The sequence below is a fragment of the Aquarana catesbeiana genome, linkage group LG08, assembly GCF_042186555.1.
Source record: "Aquarana catesbeiana isolate 2022-GZ linkage group LG08, ASM4218655v1, whole genome shotgun sequence".
NCBI classification, from domain to species: Eukaryota; Metazoa; Chordata; class Amphibia; order Anura; family Ranidae; genus Aquarana; species Aquarana catesbeiana.
Genome location: NC_133331.1, coordinates 244,885,980 through 244,906,848, shown reverse-complemented (window position 1 = coordinate 244,906,848; position 20,869 = coordinate 244,885,980). Strand labels below are relative to the sequence as shown.

Sequence of the window (20,869 nt, the reverse complement as noted above, 5' to 3'; positions counted from 1 at the left end):
CCTTCCCCTTCCTTCCCAGACCAATATTCAGCTTTCAGCGCTCTCGCACTTTCAATGACAATTGCGCGGTTATGCTACGCTGTACCCAAATGAAATTTTTATCATTTTGTTCGCACAAAGAGCTTTCTTTTGATGGTATTTATTCACGACTCAGTTTTTTATTTTTTTGCGATATAAGCAAACAAAGAGTGGAAATTTGGAAAAAAAACATTTTCTTCTGTTTTAAAAGAAATCCAATAAAATCGAATTTTGTCATAAATTTAAGCCAAAATGTATTCTGCTACATGTTTTTGGTAAAAAAAATTTCCGTTAAGTGTATAATAATTGGTTCGTGTGATCACGGACAGATGTATGCAAATGATCCTGTACAGATGTGCGCAGGTGATTACAGACATATGCGAGCAAATAATCATTGGGACATATGTGGGGGACAGGTGTTTTGGGGACATTGTGTGGTGACACAAGGTTGGTGATCAGTGAGTAAAAAGCTGTAAAAAAACAGCTCATACTCACTGATCACCAGCCGGCTGCAGCGATTCCCTCTCCTCTCCGACAACTTCTGTGTGAGGAGAGCCGATTGCCTAGCCACCGGCTCTGTGTTTACATCATATGACGGCTGTGATTGGACACGGCCGTCATGTGATCAGGAGGGCCAATCACAGAGCCCTCCTGCCGATTGGAGATGCGCCATGTCTGGGTGACACGAGCGCATCGGGGCTGCGCGGGCACGCGTGCGACCCCCCTCCTCCTGACGTTCCTGAACATCCACTCCACAGAAGGAGAGAGCGCCCACCCGGCCGTTTATGTACTTTGGCCAGGTGGGAAGTAGTTAAAGTCCCACAGCTTTCCTTTTTTCATGTACTTCTGATGTTTTTTTGGATATTTTATTTATTTATTTTTCTCAAAATTGACGCTTTTTTTGTTTATAGCGAAAAAAATAAAAAACGCAGAGGTGATCAAATACCACCAAAAGAAAGCTCTATTTGTGGGAAAAAAAGGACATACATTTTGTTTGGTTACAAAGTCGCACGACTAAAGCGATGCAAAATTCTCAAAATTCTACAAACAATACCACATAATGACGGCTTAAGACATTTGTTTGCAATCTTTACAAATCTATTAAAAAAAAAAAAATCCCATGTACTTAAGTATTCACAGCCTGTGCTCACAACTTTGTTAAAGCACCTTTGGCACCAATTACAGCCTCACATCTTTTTGAGTATGATACCACAAGCTTGGCACAGCTATTTTTGGGCAGTTTCTCCCAATCTGTTTTGCAGGACCTCTCAAGCTCCATCAGGTTGGATGGGGTGCGTTGGTGCACAGCCATTTTCAGATCTCTCCAGAGATGTTCAAATGGGTTCAAGTCTGGGCTTTGGCTAGGACACTCAAGTTGTCTTGAAGCCACTCCGTTGTTATCCTGGCTGTGTGCCTAGGGTCTTTGTCCTGTTGGAAGATGAACCTTCCCCCCAGTCCGAGGTCTAGAGCGCACTGGAGCAGGTTTTTGTTAAGGATGTCTCTGTACATTGCTGTATTCATCTTTCCCTTGATCCTGACTAGTCTCCCATTTCCTGCCACTGAAAAACATCCCCACAGCATGATGCTGCCACCACCATGCTTCATTGTAGGGATGGTACTGGCCAGGCGATGAGCGGTGCCTGGTTTCCTCCAGAACTCTTTGGCCATTCAGGCCAAAGAGTTCAATCTTTGTTTCATCAGACTGGAGAATTTTTTTTAAGTGAAGGACACTCTCCAGGAGGTAGACTTTGCCAAAAAACATTTAAAAAAGCCAGACCAGTTCTGGAAAAGCATTCTTTGGAACTAAGATTAATCTGTAACAGAATGACTGGAAGAAAAAAGCGTGGAGAAGGCTTGGAACAGCTTATGATCCAAAGCATACAACGTCATCTGTAAAACATGGTGGAAGCAGTGTGATGGCATGGGAATGCATGGCTTCCAGTGGCACTGGGTCATTGGTGTTTATTGATGTGACAGAAGCAGCTGGATGAATTCTGCAGTGTTTAGAGATATATATTGTCAGTCAAGATTCTGCCAAATGCAGCAAAGCTGATTGGACGGCGCTTCACAGTACAGTTGGACAATTTTATTATTATACAGGATTAATATAGCACCAACAGTTTGCGCATCGCTTTACGACATCAGGGAAGACAGTAAAATTACAATAAAGGAAGGATCAGAGGGCCCTGCTCGTTAGAGCTTACAATCTAGAAGGGAGGGTCAAGTTGAACAAAGGGTAGTAGCTGTGGGGGATGATCAGATGGACAAAATGAAAATACAGTTGTTAGGTGTGGGATAGGCTTCTCTGAAGAGGAGGATTTTCAGGGATCATCTAAATGCCAATAGAGTGGGAGATAGACAGACATATTGGGGTAAGGAGTTCCACAGGCTTAGAGAGGCTCTGGAAAAGTCCTGGAGGCGAGCACGGGAGGAGGTGATGAGTGAGCTAGAGAACTGTTTTACCAACAGTTAATATCTTGGACTCGCTCATCTGGTTTTGGTCTGTTCTGTGTTCAATGGCTAGATTTGAAAGACTGAGATGGAAATGCCTGCTTTCAATGCCAGTGTGAACTTGACATATGAATGCATTTCAAAATATTGTTTAATAGTAGAGAAGGTAACATGGTGCAAATAAAAACACAGAAAAACACAGGGGTTTTAAAGTGAAAACACTTAAAGTCTGCATCAGTGAGTTCGGCAGAGTCCAATCAAAGAGCAAGATGGATCAGTGACTCTCACAGATCTTGGTTGATGTTTCCTTTAATGAAAAAAGAGCTCCATCTTTTCTGGTCACTGAAGAGGGTGTTGACAGAAATTAACTGACGAAGAAGGTCTGAGGAGTTGCCAATGGGATGTCACATGGAATGCATTTTGGGATACCTACAGGTTGCATTGTGGTAACTTGCATATTATTGTGCAGCATGAAATTACGGTTTGAATGAATACAAATATGATGGCTATTACACCTATGAGAGGTAATGGGCCTAATCTGCTTCTGGTACCTCCCTTTGGGCTTAAATGCTGCTAAAGGACTGTTAAAAGAACTGTTAAAAGAGAAGTATGGGTTATCGTTTTGTTTTTTAGATTCATACTTACCTAGGTGGATGGAGCATCAGATCGATGCTGCAGCTGTCCCCCAGCGTCTCTGCACTGAGAACCGAGCCACCGAACACGGTCGATGGCTCGATTCTCACTCCTCCCTTAAGCAGAGAGATGCTGCCTGTCAGTCAGCATCTCTCCTGCTCTGATCTTCCACGCTCATTGGAGCGATGAGCTGTGGAGGGGAGGGGAGCAGCCATCTCAGCAGCTCACTGAGACGCTGAGTGAGACTGCCAACAATCAAGGTAGCCGGCGGATCCAGACTTGAGAAGTCAGGATGATGCACTGCCTCGACTGAACGACAAAACGAATTGCACTCCTGTGACCCAGAGGAGAAGCCCAGCCTAAAAAGCTCAGGCTGGACTTCTCCTTTAACCACTTCAATACAGGGCATTTTCACCCCCTTCCTGCCCAGGCCAATTTTCAGCTTTCAGCGCTGTAACATTTTGAATGACAATTGTGCGGTCATACAACGCTGTACCTATATGAAATTTTGATCCCCCCCCCCCACACACACACAAATAGAGCTTTCTTTGGGTGGTATTTGATAACCTCTGCGGTTTTTATTTTTTGCGCTATAAACAAAAAAAGAGCGACAAATTTGAAAAAACACACTTTTTTTAAAAACTTTTTGCTATAATAAATATCCCCAATTTAAAAAAAAAAACACGAAATTTCTTCCTCAGTTTAGGCCGATATGTATACTACATATTTTTGGTAAAAAAAAAAAAAAAAAAAAAATCGCAATAAGCGTATATTGGTTGGTTTGCACAAAAGTTATAGTGTCTGCAAAATAGGGGATATGTTTTTGGCATTTTTATTATTACTTTTTTTTTTTTTTTTTTTTACTAGTAATGGCGGCGATCTGCGATTTTTGTGATTGGTGATGACATTGCAGCGGACACTTTTGACACTATTTTTGGACCATTGACAATTATACAGCAATCAGTGCTATAAATATGCACTGATTACTGTACAAGTATCACTGGCAAAGAAGGGGTTAACACTAGGGGGCGATCAAGGGGATAAATGTGTTACCTAGGGAGTGATTCTAACTGTGGGGGGAGGGGACTGACTGGGGGAGGTGACAGATTGGTGTTCCCCTATACTAGGAACACATGATCTGTCTCCTCTCCCCTTAGAGGACATGGATCTGTGTGTTTACACACATAGATCCACGTTCCTGCTCTGTGACCAGCAATCGCAGGTGCCCGGCAGACATCACCCCCTAGACTGCCAGGAAGCTGAGGACGTCAAATGACGCCGCCTGGAGGGACAGAGTGTTCCTGCGGCAGTCATATTACAATACGCGGGATGGGAAGTGGTTATAAAAAAGGTAAATATTTCCTTATTCTGGTTGTACTATTTTCAACTCAGAAGTTATGAAATACACTGAAGCTTGGATTCTTTGGTTTATAACAGACAGCCAGGAATGTGTATTTGGCCATTCCATTGAGCTATTAATGAGAGGTGATGAGCCTGAGAAGAGGATGGATATTTGTTAGAATTCTAGTTACTCAATCTTGAAGGTTTATGATGACTATTAGAGCGAGACGAATATGTGTATTGTGTCAATTATGGTCATGGGGCTAAATTATAGGTTTATCTGCTTTCAATGCTTTGTTTTGTTGTTGGTTAATTTGGTTATGAGGTTCTGCTGTGTATCAAAAATGCTGATAAGGATGTTTGGAATACAGCTATGATGTTGTGATAATAGGAGATGCATTCCTGAAATTATGGAAAAGGAATCAGTGTTATGTGCCTCCTATTCTACAAAAATGGCATGACTGACTTATGAATTCTGAACAACATTCTGCCCTCTCAAAAGCTTTTTGGTTGCCCAGCCCACATTCTCCTCACAGATATGCTTTTGAGGAAGAGCCGAGTGCTGTTCTTTGCTAAGCTACAGCTGAGTTGTGGTGTACTTTTCTTTGGACCCCCTGAAACAGAGACTTAAAGCCTGGGAAGGGGCAAGGTCCATAGTTTATGGACTGCTTTTGTTTTGCACGGTGAAGAAAGGCAGTTTTGTTTCCAGGTTTTTTAAATCGCATATAGGCAGTCCACTGAAATGAATCAGCTGCTCTGTGTGTGTTGCACAACATGCAAAAATGCATAGAAGTGTGAATAAGGCCTTAGTTCAGACAGCAATGGCCTAGTATACTGAAGCAATCTAGTGTTGCATGGTGAGGACCACAAAAAAACAAAACAAAAAAAAAAAAAAAAAAAAAAAAAAAAAAAGGAATTTTGACTTGCCTGTATATTTCATATCTTGCAGTATAGTACAGGACACAGGCAACTTTTCACACACCATGGGTTACACTCATACCTTCAGGTGATTGGAAACAGGCAAAACTTTCATGCGCCTAGCACAGCCCTCAAATTTTCCACTCGCCTACTCGCATTTTGCGAGTGGAAAATGAGGGCTGACAAGCGTGGGCTGCCTCGGAGAGGGGGGACAAGCACAGCTGGCAGAGAGCCATTCCCCCAGCGATCGCCCCGGGGAAATAGAGCGTGGAGGAGAGACGTGAGATCACAGAGCGGGGATTGCCCATTGTAAAAGCTTGCATTAGAATTGCCGTCCGCTCGTGGTCACACAGACCCGCCTCCTGACCTGCGCCTATAACAGATGGAACACCGGTCCAATACTGGGATGTGTTCTGTCTAACACAGGTGCGGGGTCAGGAGGCAGGGCTGTGTGTGACCATGAGCGGACGGCAATTCTACTGTAAGCTGTTACAGCAGGCTATCCCTGCTCTATGACCTGGCTGGCAAACCTCTTCCTCCACGCTCTCTTCCCCTGTGATGATCCAGCCGCCCTCTCTCTTCCTCTGCACATGTGAGGCTGCAATGGTGGGCACAGGACGCGGCTGCAATTGTGGGCACAGGTCATGCTGCAATGGTGGGCACAGGTCATGCTGCAATGGTGGGCACTGACGAGGCTGTGCTGATGGGCACTGACGAGGCTGTGCTGATGGGCACTGACGAGGCTGTGCTGATGGGCACTGACGAGGCTGTGCTGATGGGCACTGACGAGGCTGCGCTGATGGGCACTGACGAGGCTGCGCTGATGGGCACTGACGAGGCTGCGCTGATGGGCACTGACGAGGCTGCGCTGATGGGCACTGACGAGGCTGCGCTGATGAGCACTGATGAGGCTGTATTGATGGACACTGGTGAGGCTGCACTGATAAAGTTGTTAATATTTATTTTTGTAAATTAATTCTGCAAAAAACATTTAAAGTGTAATTTCATGAGATAATATTTGAGGCCGTGTTTAGGGGCGAAATTAGGGGCAGTACAGAGTAGGGATTGGGTGGGGCAACTGGTGGTGAGTAACCCTTAAGGCCTTACTAGTTGCTCAGGACTTGAAATTTTGAGCCCTAGTCTACCTATAATCCTGCTCCATTCTGTTAATCCTCAGTTATGCAGCAAGTAATCTCAATAAAAATTAAATATGTAGTGGCACGCTCACCATCTCTTTTCTCCTTGATGTTTACATGCAGCGCACAAAGACGGCAGAACAATGTCCTCACGGTCATCGAACACTGAAACCACTTTTAGAAGAAAGGATGGTCTAAGACATAATACAACCTTGTTGTGAAGTATAAGTAAGGGATCTTTACAGCAAAGGGTCACCAGTTCAGAGACAAGTCTGACAGATACGATGGCCTCCAGAAAGGCTATTTTCGCTGGCAAGAATCTCAAAGGGTAAGTCCCTGATGGGCTCAAAAGGTGGCGTCAGCAAGGAAGAGAGAACCAAATAAAGGAATCAGGAAAGCACAGGGTGTTGCAAAGGGGTCCTAATGCAAGCAACACCTTGATCTTGAATAAAGGCTTTTATAAGTGAACGCTAAACCCTTGAAAAAGATGGATAAGGCTGAAAGCTGGCCTTTTAGGATGCCAATAGCTAAGTTCTGGTCAAGACCTGTTTGCAGAAAATGTCAGAATGAGAGGCACAGAGTAATCTTTGGGAATGAACAGACTACGCTCACACCAAGTGAAATCAAAATTTCAGGTACAAAAATAAATCTTCCTGAGTGTAGCTTTTCTGGCCTTCATCTAGGTAGGACTCCAAAACCCCTCTATCCTTTAAGATCTGGGTTTCAACAGCCATACCGGTAAACGACAGACGTAGGGCTGGAATTGAGGGCCTTGAGACAGCAGTTCTGGCCTGCTGGTAAGAGGCCAGGGGTCCTTATCAAGAAGTCTCAGTATGTCTGTGTATCAGGTTCTTCTGGACCAGTTTGGTGCTAGAAGAATTGCCATCTTCATCTCTTGCTCTATTTGGCAGAGCAGTTGAGGCAGAATGCTCAGTGAAGGTAAGGTATAGAGCAGCCTGAAATGAGACCATGGGATAACTAGTGCATTTGAGGTCAGAAGGTAGAGGATTCCTGGTTCTGGATACAGACAGTCTTCTGTTGTATTTGGAGGTTAGCATGTTCACATCTGGAGTCCACCATTTTAGGCATATCATATTGAACACATCTAGGATGAAGAAACCATTCCCCTTTGTCCAAGAGGTGGCATCTCTGTCGGCCAGTTGTCCATTTCGGTCATATGTACTGCAGAAATCACTGGCCAGTGAATTTCTGTTTAAGATAGAATCTGGTTACCATGCGTCAACAGCCAGTCTCTTCAAGCCCCTTTGATGATTGATATATGCTACTGTGGTGGCACTGTGTGACTGTATCTGAATTCATTTTCAATTTAGGAGGGGGGTCCATTGCAGAGGAACAGCGTGACAGCCCAGTTCCAACACACTGATAGAGTGTTTGACTTCTTCTCATGACCATGATCTTTGTGAACCCCCTGGGAGCAAAGGACAGGCTGATGAAGTGGGTTAATTCAAACATGCAGATAAGCATCTTGGATGGTCATAAAGAAGCAATTACCTTGCAAATTTCCATTTGAAACTTTGGAATGTGAAGAAACATATTGAGGATCTTTAACCACTTCCCGCCCAGCCTTTTGCAAAATAATGTCGGGGCAGAAAATATAAAACAGTGAAGGGCGCAACAATAGTGCGATACAAACATACTTAATACATATAAAGTGAATATAAATGCAATTAAAAGTTCATATTGTATCCGAAATTGTTATAAAACAAAAACAATGAATTTTCTTAAATGTGCTCCAAACACGTGTGATGCTAAAGTGAAATGCTTTAAAATAAAGTGCTTCGTCAAAGCAATCACCAGATGATATCGGCTAACAAGTGACCCCCAGGCATGTAATAAACCAGACAGACTTCTTTCATCCGATGTTCCCTTTATGAATGTTGCAGCATGAGTCTGCTTTATAAGGACACCCAGATCTCAATCCAAGCGGGAATGATTGAGAGATAGATATCTATCTATAGCTACCCTGTTTCCCCGAAAATAAGACCTAGCGTGATTGTCTGTGATGGCTGCAATATAAGCCCTACCCCCCCAAATAAGCCCTACTCTGTTTCCCCGAAAATAAGCCCTACTCTGCAAATAAGACCTACAATGACTTTAATTAGGGCTTATTTGGGGGGTAGGGCTTATATTGCAGCCATCACCGACAATCACGCTAGGTCTTATTTTCGGGGAAACAGGGTATATCTATATCTATCTATATATAGATAGAGATATAGAGATATATAGATAGATATATCTATCTATAGATATTTTTTATTATGACTCCTTAGGACAATCAGCTCACATCCAGTTCCTCCACAACATCTGCAAATGGTGGCTCCTCATAATTCCCGTTTCCTGATGATGAGCGCATGAGCGTGAAATGTATTGAAAGTGAGGCTCGACACGCAGCACATGAGTCCTCTGTTCCTGCATATAGCTGGGACGCACGCCAAGACGCATGCTGAGTGTTATACACACTTGCAAGTTGCCGGACTAGACTCTGCTTCCCTCTACAACTGCATCCCGTTTGTACCTGTACCTTACACCATACAAACTTGGATTTGTAAGTGTTGTTTTAAAGTCATTAAAAAGACATTATTACACTATCCGTGTGTAGTGCTGGTAGATTTATGATCTACCATCTGATAGGTAAATTTAGTGAATTGCTCGTTAGAGGAAGTTAGATTTGCCTCTGTTCCAGCTTGGCTGACGTTGCGTGTGATTCCACACTGAGTCGGTGGGTGTCGTTGTTACCCTGAGCTGGTGTTGGTAAAGCAACGTGTCGAAGCGCATGGGTGCTCCTCTGTCCCGCAGACAACTCGGTGGAGGTGGTCCTCCGAGTTGCATTCTGGGAGAGGGTATTTATGGGTCGAACGCCATGTTTAGGGGTCGTTTTACAGCCACCTGCTGGCCCTCCTAGGGCCTGACAGGTATGCGTTAGAGTACCACCTTGCGGTCCTCCGTTCCGGAGGCCCGCGTCACTGCGGCGCGTGGGTGGGCCCAGAAGCCTGTGTGGGGCCTACCACAGCAGCCGAGGAAAGGTCCTGAGCTGTCTATCCAGAGTGAAGAAGCTGGACAACCGAGGAGATCCCAGGGGAGGACCCGTCATGGAAGGATCATGCAGAGTGCTGATCTGGAGAGGGGCCTTGTGACTCGGTTGGATGACGTATCCTGAAGTAGTCTTATTACATAGTACTGCCGGGTTGGCTTAGAGGTCCAAGTACTGTGTCTGACATTCACCGCAAACCAATACATCCTGTGGCAGAGGATCGTACGGGTTTATTTCAAGCAATCTGTGGCAGAGACTTTTGTTCGTGCTACGTACTGGCTGCTAGGCACGTGAGAGAGGCCTATCCAGGTGAGCAAAGATCGTGTCCCACAAGGGGATCGCATTCAATTACAGTATTCAACGTTAAAGGACGTTCTAAAGAATCCTAAAGAAAGGTATTTGAGCTTCCCTGTAGCTTTCCTCCTGCCTCTTTCCTGCTACTTCCTTCGTTACTTGGTTCAATAAAGCATTGAAAACGTACTCAAGTGTTGGTGCTTGTATCGTCCAGGAGGTAAACTCAATGGAACCCTAGACCCGGTGGCGGTGCATATATATATATATATATATATATATATATATATATATATATATATATATATATATATATATATTTATTTATTACACACACACACACATCATTCCCGCTTGGATTGAGATCTGGGTGTCCTTATACAGCAGACTCGTGCTGGAAGATCCATGAAGGGAACATCGGATGAAAGAAGTCTGTCTGGTTTATTACATGCCTTGGGGTCACTTGTTGGCTGATATCTGGTGAGCGCTTTGACATACCACTTCGGGTGAAGCACTTTATTTTGAAGCATTTGCACTTTAGCATCACACGGTGTTTGGAGCACATTGAAGAAGATTAATTGTTTTTGTTTTATAACAATGTCGGATACAATATGAACTTTTATTTTAATTGCATTTAGATTAACTTTATATGTATTAAGTCTGTTTGTATTGCACTACTGTTGCGCCCTTCACTGTTTTATATCTTGCTTATTAGTTATCGCTAATTTTAGGAGCAGCATCAGGTTGTGATAGTGCTTGATATTGGATTTGGCACTGCACCCATGTTTTTCATTGGCGGGGCATGACTTTCATCGTTCCAGTTGGACGTCATATGACATCCTCCCATGACGTGGCCGTGCTGCTGGCCCGATTTGTCCGATGACAGATCACTGTGTCGGCACCATATAACCGCTGTGACCAATCACAACAGATCGTATGACAAATGTAAACAATGGATGTCTTCCTTTCATACCATCTTTTGTGTTGCTAGCTGTAATTGGTCACAGTGATCATATGGTACAGACCGGGCCAATCACAGCCCAACTGTACCCATTTTAAACAGTTAAGGATAAAGAGTGACTGTCTTAGCTGTCCACGACACTGGACTGTATATAAATCTCAGGCTTTGCCCATCATGGTGGGCATACCCCATCCCAGTTCTATAGCAATCAACCATGACCCTGCACCTGTATAGCACCCTGCGGCTAGCTCGACACCACAAGTGGCAAGGTGAGCTTCCCACACAGGATTCAGTGCCGTCCGTACAATGTGAGGTCCAGGAATAGCTCCCCAGGAATTACAGAGGTTGCACCAATCCAAATAGACAAAAAAATAGCAAAATAATAAACTAGTCAAGCTGGTTTATCATGGAAGAAGAGGTCCCATCACCTAAAGACACTAGCAAAAAAAAACTGACTCCTCACGGAGTAGCATATGGTCATAGGGGAGACACCCCAGAAGGACATGTCCTCAAAAGCTTGCCAGTTTTCAAATACCTGAATGTACAAGCCTAAAACCCATGGTGTATGAATAAGGTGTCTGTGTCCTGTACTGTATGATTAAAAGAAGAGCTTTAAAGTGGATGTAAACCCTCACATATACCCAATGAAGTTAACAGCTTCAGATGATACACAGAGATGAAACAAATCCTCCTTCATAAGTTTTACATGTATATAAGCTGTCTTCAGCTTTATATGCTGTTTAGAAAGTGCACATCCCATTAGAATTTTCACTTCCTCATTCAGCAGTAGCAGAGTAGTGTTGGATTACACAGGGAGACAGCTGATGAGAGGAAAGACACACACACCCCTCTAGATAGGCAGAGACTTTCAGAGCTGTGTTGTGACAAGTCAAGCTGTCTGCTAATCCATTTATAGCACGCACCCCGACACAAATTTCAGCCTGGTTTTATCACGTGTCGAAGAACTTGTCAGAGGTTATGCTGATAACAAAAGAACGGAGCAGGAGAAAGCCACGGGACTTAGTGCTTTAAAGAGAGAGAAGAAAACACTGCAAATACAGTGCCTTGCAAAGTTTTATCCCTGTATTTAGCACAATCCATCTTTCCCTCAACTCTGACCAGTTTCCCGGTCCCGACTGCTGAAAAATGGTGTTTTTTGGGCGATGTGATGTGTTGGATTTGCGCCAGACACAGCGTTTTCTTTGATGGCCAAAAAAGGTCAATTTTAGTATCAGGCCAGAGAACCTTCCTCACTCCATTTTGGGAGTCCCCCACATGCCTTTTCGCAAACTCAAAACATGACATTTTGTTTTTTGCTGAAAGTAATGGCTTTCTTCTGGCCACTCTGCCATAAAGCCCAACTCTATGGAGCGTACAGCTTCTTGTACAGATACTCCAGTCTCTGCTGTGGAACTCTGCAGCTCCTCCAGGGTTACCTTAGGTCTCTGTGCTGCCTCTCTGATTAATGCCCCCCTTGCCAGGTCCGTGAGTTTTGGTGTGCGGCCATCTCTTGGCAGGTCTGCTGTTGTGCCATGTTCTTTCCATTTGGTTATGATAGATTTGATGGTGCTCCTAGGGATCATCAAAGATTTGGATAATTTTTATAACCTAACCCTGACTTGCACTTCTCAACAACATTGTCCCTTACTTGTTTGGAGCGTTCCTTGGTCTTCATGGCAGTGTTTGGTTTGTGGTGCCTCTTGCTTAGGTGTTGCAGCCTCTGGGGCCTTTCAAAAAGGTGTGTAAAAGTAATGACAGATCATGTGACACTTAGATTGCACACAGGTGGACATCATTTCACTAATTATGTGACTTCTGAAGTCAATTGGTTGCACCAGAGCTTTTTATGGGCTTCATAACAAAGGGGGTGAATACATACACACATGCCAATTATCAGTTTATTTATTTCTGAAAAATAGTTTTATGTATATATTTTTCTAATTTTACGTCACCAACTTTGACTATTGTGTTCTGATCCATCACATATAATTCTGATTAAAAGAACATTGAACTAAAGGCTTGTAATGTAACAAAATAGGTAAAAAGCCAAGGGGGTGAATACTTTTGCAAGGCACTGTATATGTGCCCAGCTCAAATTTCATGAATGGGGTTTACATCCACCTTAAAGAGGTGTCTACATTGTCCTTGAACATAGTATTATCATCCACGGGTGCCATGAGGGTCTTGCCAAGACAAGAAATGGCAGGATCTCCCACAGAACTGCCCAATATCTTAACTTCCATCTCTCCTCAATAACATACAGCTGAGTGAAAAATTCCTCTCCAGATAAGGCCAGTCTTCATACAGGACAGACTACCAACAAGTGGACCCGCTGCTGGATACCAGGCTACTCTAATGCTAGGCAGGAGTGTACAGCATCAATACGGGTAGCTAAGGTAGCCTTAAAGGATAAGTTCACTCATGTTACATGTTCCACCTGTATTTAAGTAGATGCAGCCTCTCCCCCCCCTCCCCAGTGACAGCCGCCCAGCCATGTCTTTCATTCACAGTCCTCTGAATGAGAAACTACAAGTAGCGATAGCCTTTGCGGCTGTCAGCTTGTAGTTTCAATGAACCACCATGGTGCTGTTGAGCACTTTAGTAGTTCATTCTCTCTTCCTGTCAGTGTATCTGCCTGCCCATATGAGGTATGAGCAGATAGACTGACAAGTCTACAGAAGGCCTGCATTGCACCTGCGAACTACTGATCGCGGGTGCAATGCTTTACAGGCTCCAAGTAAAAAAAGTAATAAATGTAATAAATGCATGCAAAGATGTGCATTTATTATTATTTTAAAAAAAGGTGAACTTATTCTTTAAGCTACAAATGTGTCATTGACTCCTTACATGCTAGTACGTATGTGGTATTATGCCAAGATCAATAATGCTCATCTCCAGGACTTCTCCAGAGCCTCTCTCATCCTCTGGAACTCTCTACCTCAATTTGTTCTACTATCTCCTAGTCCAGTAACCTTTAGGTGATCCCTGAAAATATCTTTAGGGAAGCCACCTCCACCTAACAACTGAAATTTTCATTCTTTCATCCGCTCATCTCTCACAGTTATGTTTTGTACCACTTGCCCCACCCTATTAGATTGTAAGCTCCTGCGAAAAAGGGCCCTCTTAACCATATTGTACTGTACCCGTACGGTCTCCCTTTATATTGTAAAGTACTGCGCAAACTGTTGGCGCTATCTAAATCCTGTATCATATCAAGTCTTCTAAGACCCTCTAAAAGAAAACTATAGAAACATAATCTTGGAAAAGGATTTAAAAAGTTGATTTGAAACAACTGCTATTTTGTTCTTGACTGGCAGGACCTGCAAACTCAACCCAGGAGCGGATCTTGTTTGATGCTAAAAGTAGTCTCCATAAAGCCCAAAATTTCATTGTGGTCTCTTAAGTAACTCTTGCAACAGTTGGGTTCAAAGAGCATTCATTTAGAATCACAAAGATTGCACTAGTTAAACCCGAATGACAGGTGTGTAAAAACAAATCTGCTGTTTAAAAAAAAACAAAAAAACAACAGTGCTGGATTATAGTTGGTCATTAACCACTTGCTGACTGCCCTATAGCTGGTTTTACTGCTACAGGGCGGCAAGCTGTGCTCAGGATCATGTGTACTTCCGGGTAGCTGGCACGAATATGACTATACACAGCGGGAGCCGATCAGCAAGTACCGCAGACTTGATGTCCGCCAGCACCCACCGATCATACTGCCAAGACACCGAACAGCAGTCTGCCTATGTAAACAAGGCAGATCGCTGTTCTGACAAGAGGAAAGGCATGGATCCTCTGTCTCTGCAAAGCAAGGACATGGATCGATGTCTTCCCCTAGTAAAAGCAGGTCCCACACTACAGTGAAAAACACTGGCTAGGCACACAGTTAACCCTTTTTATCGCCCCTGATGTTAACCCTTTCCCAACCAGTGTCATTAGTACAGTGACCGTGCATATTTTTTAGCACTGATCATTGTATTAGTATTACTGGTCCCCAAAAAGTGTCAGTGTTCTAATGTCCACCGCTATTGCAGTACTGTTATAAGTCGCTGTTCGCCGCAATTACTAATAAAAAAAATGAATACGAATATCCCATAGTTTGTAAACGCTATAACTTTTGCGCAAACCAACCAACATACGCTTATTGGAATTTTTTTTTTTTTTACTAAAAATGTGTAGCAGAATACATATTGGCCTAAATTTATGAAGAAATTTGATTTTTTTTTCAGGTTTTTTTTTTTATAGGATAGGTTTTATAGCGCAAAAAAAAAAAAAAAAAGAGACCAAAAGAAAGCTCTATTTGTAGGAAAAAAAGGACATACATTTTATTTGGGTACAGCATTGTACAATCGCGCAATTGTCAGTTAAAGTAACGAAGTGCTGTATCTCAAAAAATGGCCGGGCCAAGGAGGGTAAATCTTCCTGAGCTGGGGTAGAAGTGAGTAAAGTCCTTTTAAACCTTCACAAACACCATGAAGTGAATGTCCTCAGGTGATACACAGACTAAATTATTTTATATATATATTGTACCTGTTTATCTGCAGTCTTCCTATCTCCACCGCCATTAAAAGTGCCAAATTTATACAGCATGTCTGAGCTTTCAGAAAACAGGGGATGTGGAGCTAAAAGTTACACTATGCAGATCTCAGTGAGGGGAGCTCTGAGAGCTAATTGGATGGAAAGGGACAGAACACCTTCACACAGCATACAGGAACAGAGCTGAAGCCATTCATCACAGGCAGCTTTTTTTTTTATTGGGGTCAGGAAAACACGTCAGAAGTGACTCATGTTAATAGCAGAGCAACAAGGCTGTAGACAGAAATGAACACTTTGTGCTCTGGATAGAAACATCTACACACTATTCCAATTTCATGTCAGAGGTTAACAACCACTTAACCCTTTTACTGCCAGAGCAATTTTGTAAATACTGTATATATTTTCTGAAAGCAGGCACAATAAAATGAGGCTAGTTTAAGTTTTTTGTCACACAATATTAGCCTCACTGAATATTAAAAAAAAAAAAAAAAATACAAAATTTTAGAGCACACAAAACACAATATATTACCCTTTTTTTCCCAAATAAAATATTAGTATGCATCAAGTAAATAGATACCAAACCTGTCAAGCCTTAAAACTTCATTACCCCAAGTTGTCCATAGATTATGCTTTAAACGCGATTACAGGTCATCAGTTTAGCGTTAACCACAAATTATTACTCTGTGTCTTGTACGTAGCCACACCTGACTGCAGTGGCGGCACACACCACCCCACCCCCACCACCCCAGTCGGGTCACCCACAACCCAGAGACTGGTGGGCAGTTATATACCTATAGGAAGAAATTTCTAATAAATGGCAATACCAGCTTTTGATGCCAAAGGTATAAACTTTTTCCAGAATACACCATTACATCTGATATTTTTGACTGAAAAGGCACATTTTTATTGTGTTCTTATTTCAAGCATATAAACTTTATTGGTAGGCAGTGTTTGAATAAATATCCAGTGTTTGTCTATTCAGATATGTTGAGAAAGCCAAAGATTTCAATGGAGTATGCTTAACTCTTTATATGACTGTATTTCTATGCACTTGCCAAATTTTTAAAGGGAAATGGGCACGTACTGCAGAAATGTACTGAATGTCTTTTTCATCTTTTGCCCAGACTTGGACTTTAAAAAAACAGCAAGCGATTTTAGTTAGCATGTAATTGTAACATTTCACACAAACACATGGGACAGAAGCTCCTGAACATTTCACCCCAAAAAATTTAAAGCAACCACAGGAACCAATGTACAGTTAGATTCAGATAAAACTTACAGTCCAGTTTCCAGCACAAAGGTTCTGTATTGCTCCAGCCGCCGCTTCCAAGATAGCAGGCGTAGGCGACAGCTTCACAAGAGAAATGTAGAGACGCACTACCTCTGGTTGAAAGAGGAGCTCATAACCTGCCATTGAAAAAAAAAAAAAAAGTTAATTAGCTTGGAACCACAATATGAAAATGATCAAAAACCTAAAAACTAATTCCAGGATTTTTCTCCTATTGCTGCTTTTTAGACAACAGGCTGATTTGTTTAACATTCTGTGCAGCATTGCAAGTGAAAAGTTTAAAAAATCTAAACAGCAAAAATATTTTTCAATTTTTTTTCTAAGTAATATCAGCATAGGTCAGACCGCTATAAAGCACAGAGGTCTTAATCTAATAAATCCAAACAAACAAGTATGGATTACATAGGAAAGGACACAATATACATTAGCTGATTAATACAGGGTCATATTTATGCTTCACAATATGACATCCAGTATACAGACCCCTGGACACAGTTTTGCAACTGATGTAGATTAGTAAAACTGTACATATCATTGCAACCACTTAGGGCAGCTTCACACTGCTCCGCTGAGCTTTTGGATGCTCTCTCAGAAAGCACACCTAAGTTGCAGCATGCAGGAGTTTTGGTGCACTTTCTGAAACTGCACCAAAACCTGCAGGATCTCATAAAAGTCTACGGGACAGCTCAGCTAACCCGCAAGAGAACTGCAGGCTAGCTGCGCTTTAGCAAACGCTAAGCAGGGCAGTGTAAAGCTGCCCTTAGTGTCTCAAGGTGAATTATACCTGGTTTGTTTCAGAACACATTGTCCCTTTCATTTAGTGGTAAATAGTAATGGATATCGCATTATCAAAGAAAAAAATGGCACAAAAAAAAAATAGTAAAATAGGATTTTTAAAACAGCTTACCTGTAAAATCCTTTTCTTTTGAAGCGGTTTTAAAAATCCTATTTTTTTATCGTACATCACGGGACACAGAGCCATAGTAGTTACTATGTGGGTTATAGGCCACCTTCAGGTGATGGACACTGGCACGCCCTAAGATAAAAAGTGCACTCCCTATATAACCCCTCCCACTACTGGGAGTATCTCAGTTTTGTAGCAAAGCAATACACGTGGTTTACCAAAGAAGGGAGGGACCTCTGTGTCCCGTGATGTACTTCAAAGAAAAGGATTTTACAAGTAAGCGGTTTTAAAAATCCTATTTTCTTATTGTACATCATGGGACACAGAGCCATAGTAGTTACTATGCGGGATGTCCCATAGCAATATCAACTGAAGGGAGGGAGACAACAAAAAGTATGGCAATAAGAGACTAGAGGACTAATACTGCAGCCTGCAGTACCCTGTGCCCAAAGGCGATATCCTCATGACCTTTTACATCTATTTGATAGAATCTGGTAAATGTATAGACCGAAGACCAAGTTGCGGCCTTACAGATTTGAGCCATGGAGGCTTGGTGATGCACTGCCCAGGAAGCACTAACAGCCTAAGAGGAGTGCGTTTTGATTTGAGAAGGTGGAATCCACTTCTTAATCATAATATTGAACGATTACTTGTCGAATCTATTTAGAATAGTAGATTTCAATGCTGCCTGTACTCCTTTAGGACTTTCAGGCAACACGAATAAAAACATCCGTTTTCGAATCTGAGCAATCGCCTTTAAGTAGACAATGCTCTCACCACATCAAAAAAAAAAAAAAAAAGTGATTTTTCTTCCAAAGAACAGGGTTCTGGAAGAAGGATGGTAGAACAATATCCTGGTTTAGATTAAAACCTGATACTACCTTTGGTAAAAAGTTAGGATGAGGACGCAATACTACCTTATCCTTGTGAACAATAAAAGTATGACTCTTTACAAGAAAGAGCAGCCAATACCGATACCCTTCTTGCAGCAGATGTGGTTACCAGAAAAAATAGTTTCCTTGTCAAAAAAAGGACCAAGGGAATATGTCGTATCGGCCCAAAAAAGGGTGCTTTGTAATGCCGACAAAACTAAATTCAAGTCCCAAGGGTTCAAGGGTTACTTAACCAGGGATTAAGCCGAGTTACCCCCCCAAATAAAGTTATGGACCAAAGAATGCGAAGCAAGTGGTCGTTGAAATAATACAGATAAGGCAGAGACCTGACCTTAGAAAGCACTCAAGGCCAGCTTTATTTCTCACCCCATGTGCAGAAAAAAATCAAGGACTCTACCTAGACTAATTTTCTGGGGTGCAGCTCCTGGTTTCACACAAGGAGACATATGTTCCCCAGACTCCATAATATAGAACCATGGAGGCTCGCTCTGCATAAACCAAGGTAGAAAACCACCGAACCCAACAGCCCACACTTCTTCAGAGTGTGGGCCTCAATATTCAAACCTTTAAAGGGGTTGTAAAGGTATTTTTTTTTTTTTTTTTTAAATAACAAACATGTTATACTTACCTTCACTGTGCAGCTCGTTCTGCACAGAGTGGCCCCGAACCTGGTCTTCTGGGGTCCCTCGGCGGCTGTTTCAGCTCCTCCCCGCAAGCATTTACCACCTTAATGCGAGCTCCCTCGCATGGTGGCGAGTGCTTGCGGGCGCGCTCCCGTGATATAGCCGCTCGCTGTATCACTCGGCCCCGCCCCCCAGTGCGCCGCGTCATCGGATGTGATTGACAGCAGCGCGAGCCAATGGCTGCGCTGCTTTCAATCCATCCACTGCAGCCAATCAGCGACCAGGCTGAGCTGCAATGAAGATGACGAGGACAAGCAGCGAAGATTCAAGGCATCAGGTAAGTAAAACGGGGGGGCTGGGGGCGGCGGTACTGTCAAAAGTTTTTTCACCTTAATGCATAGAATGCATTAAGGTGAAAAAATTTTTACCTTTACAACCCCTTTAAATTTATTGTTTGTAAAGTAAGATGGAACTTCGGCCCCTGCGAGAGAAGGTCTAGCCGCGAAGGTAGGGTCCATGGGTTCCCTACTGCCATCTCTACGATCTCCCAAGATTTCCTGGACACCGCAGGGGTTACAAGAATCAACGACTTTCCTTCCTGCTTGATCCTGTGAAGTTGTGGATGCAGGAAGAATAGGAGGGAATGCACAAATCAGTGAGAAACGATTCCACGGGAATAGCAAGGCATCCATTCCGCATGCTAGCGGATCCTTTGTTCTTGACACAAAGTTATCAATCTTATTTGTTGATCCTAGATGCAAACAGGCCATGTCTGGGATTCCCCATCATTGACAGGAAGATATCGGGGTGAAGGAACCATTCTCCTAGGAAAAACTGCTGGCGACTCAAGTAGTCCTCCTGCCAATTTTCTATTCCTAGAATGAAAACTGCCGATAGGCAAAGTACATTGTTTTCTTCCCAAGAGAGAATAAGCTTTACCTTTCTCTAGACCGCACAACTTCTTGTGCCCCCTTGGTGATTAATATAGGCCATTGCTGTGGCATAAACAAATGGACTCTGAGCAGGAAAATACCTTAAACTGAAGGTTCAGGCCTCAGAACCAAGTGTACTGCCTGAATTTTTAAAATGTTAATGAGCAAGGCCATTTCTGATCTAGGCCACTTCTCCTGGACAGCTGCCTCTTTCAGGACTGTCCCCCAACATACACAAAAAAAGGTTGGCATATGTTATTTCCCAGTTAACTGAAAGAAGGATTTTCCCTTTCACAGATTTTTGGATGTTAACCATAAACTGAGGCTCCGGCGCACTCAGCCTACAGCACCTGGTATTTCCAGGTGGTCTTTCATCCAGGTACTAACCAGGCTTGACCCGGTTTAGCCTCTAAGATCGGACGAAATCGAGTGCTATCAGGGTGATGTGGCCGTAGGCTTTGGAGTCAGACACATTGGGAATATAGAGCATGAATTCTCTGTTTCAAGACGATAGGATACTGCTTTGCAGCAGTCTGGTATGATGAGACTGAGCATAAAGAACGGCCTCGAATGAAGCCACCATCTTTCCAGACAACCTCACGCAAAGTTGAATAGAAGAAAAACCATCTTGCTTCGACTACCTAGATCAGACCTTTATGGTGCTGATCTTAGCCTAGAGTACGAATACCCTTTTCTGGGCGTACCTATGATCAGACCCAAGTATTTTCTTCATGTTTTAAAGAAAATTCCTCCTAGGTTGAGAATCCGACCTAGATATTCCAGGTAGTCAAATGCGGTGACCATACTTTTGGTCTAAGCGGGCCTACCGACTGGTCTAACGAGAACAGATCAAATAGGTAAACCATAATAGTTATACCTTGGACCCTCAATC

The 20,869-nt window shown here is 42.9% G+C and overlaps 1 protein-coding gene and 1 pseudogene across 5 annotated transcripts in view; both read right to left on the bottom strand.

Moving 5' to 3' along the window:
• The window catches only part of LOC141106305 (catenin delta-1-like), a 403,119-nt gene that overhangs the window by 123,491 nt on the left and 258,759 nt on the right, over nt 1-20,869 (bottom strand). For all 5 annotated transcript variants that reach the window (XM_073596969.1, XM_073596970.1, XM_073596971.1 and 2 more), the window contains one exon: nt 16,617-16,744. In XM_073596969.1, the coding sequence (XP_073453070.1) occupies nt 16,617-16,744 (128 nt within the window). The remainder of the gene's footprint in view (nt 1-16,616; nt 16,745-20,869) is intronic.
• LOC141107020 (5S ribosomal RNA) lies at nt 20,316-20,434 on the bottom strand (annotated as a pseudogene).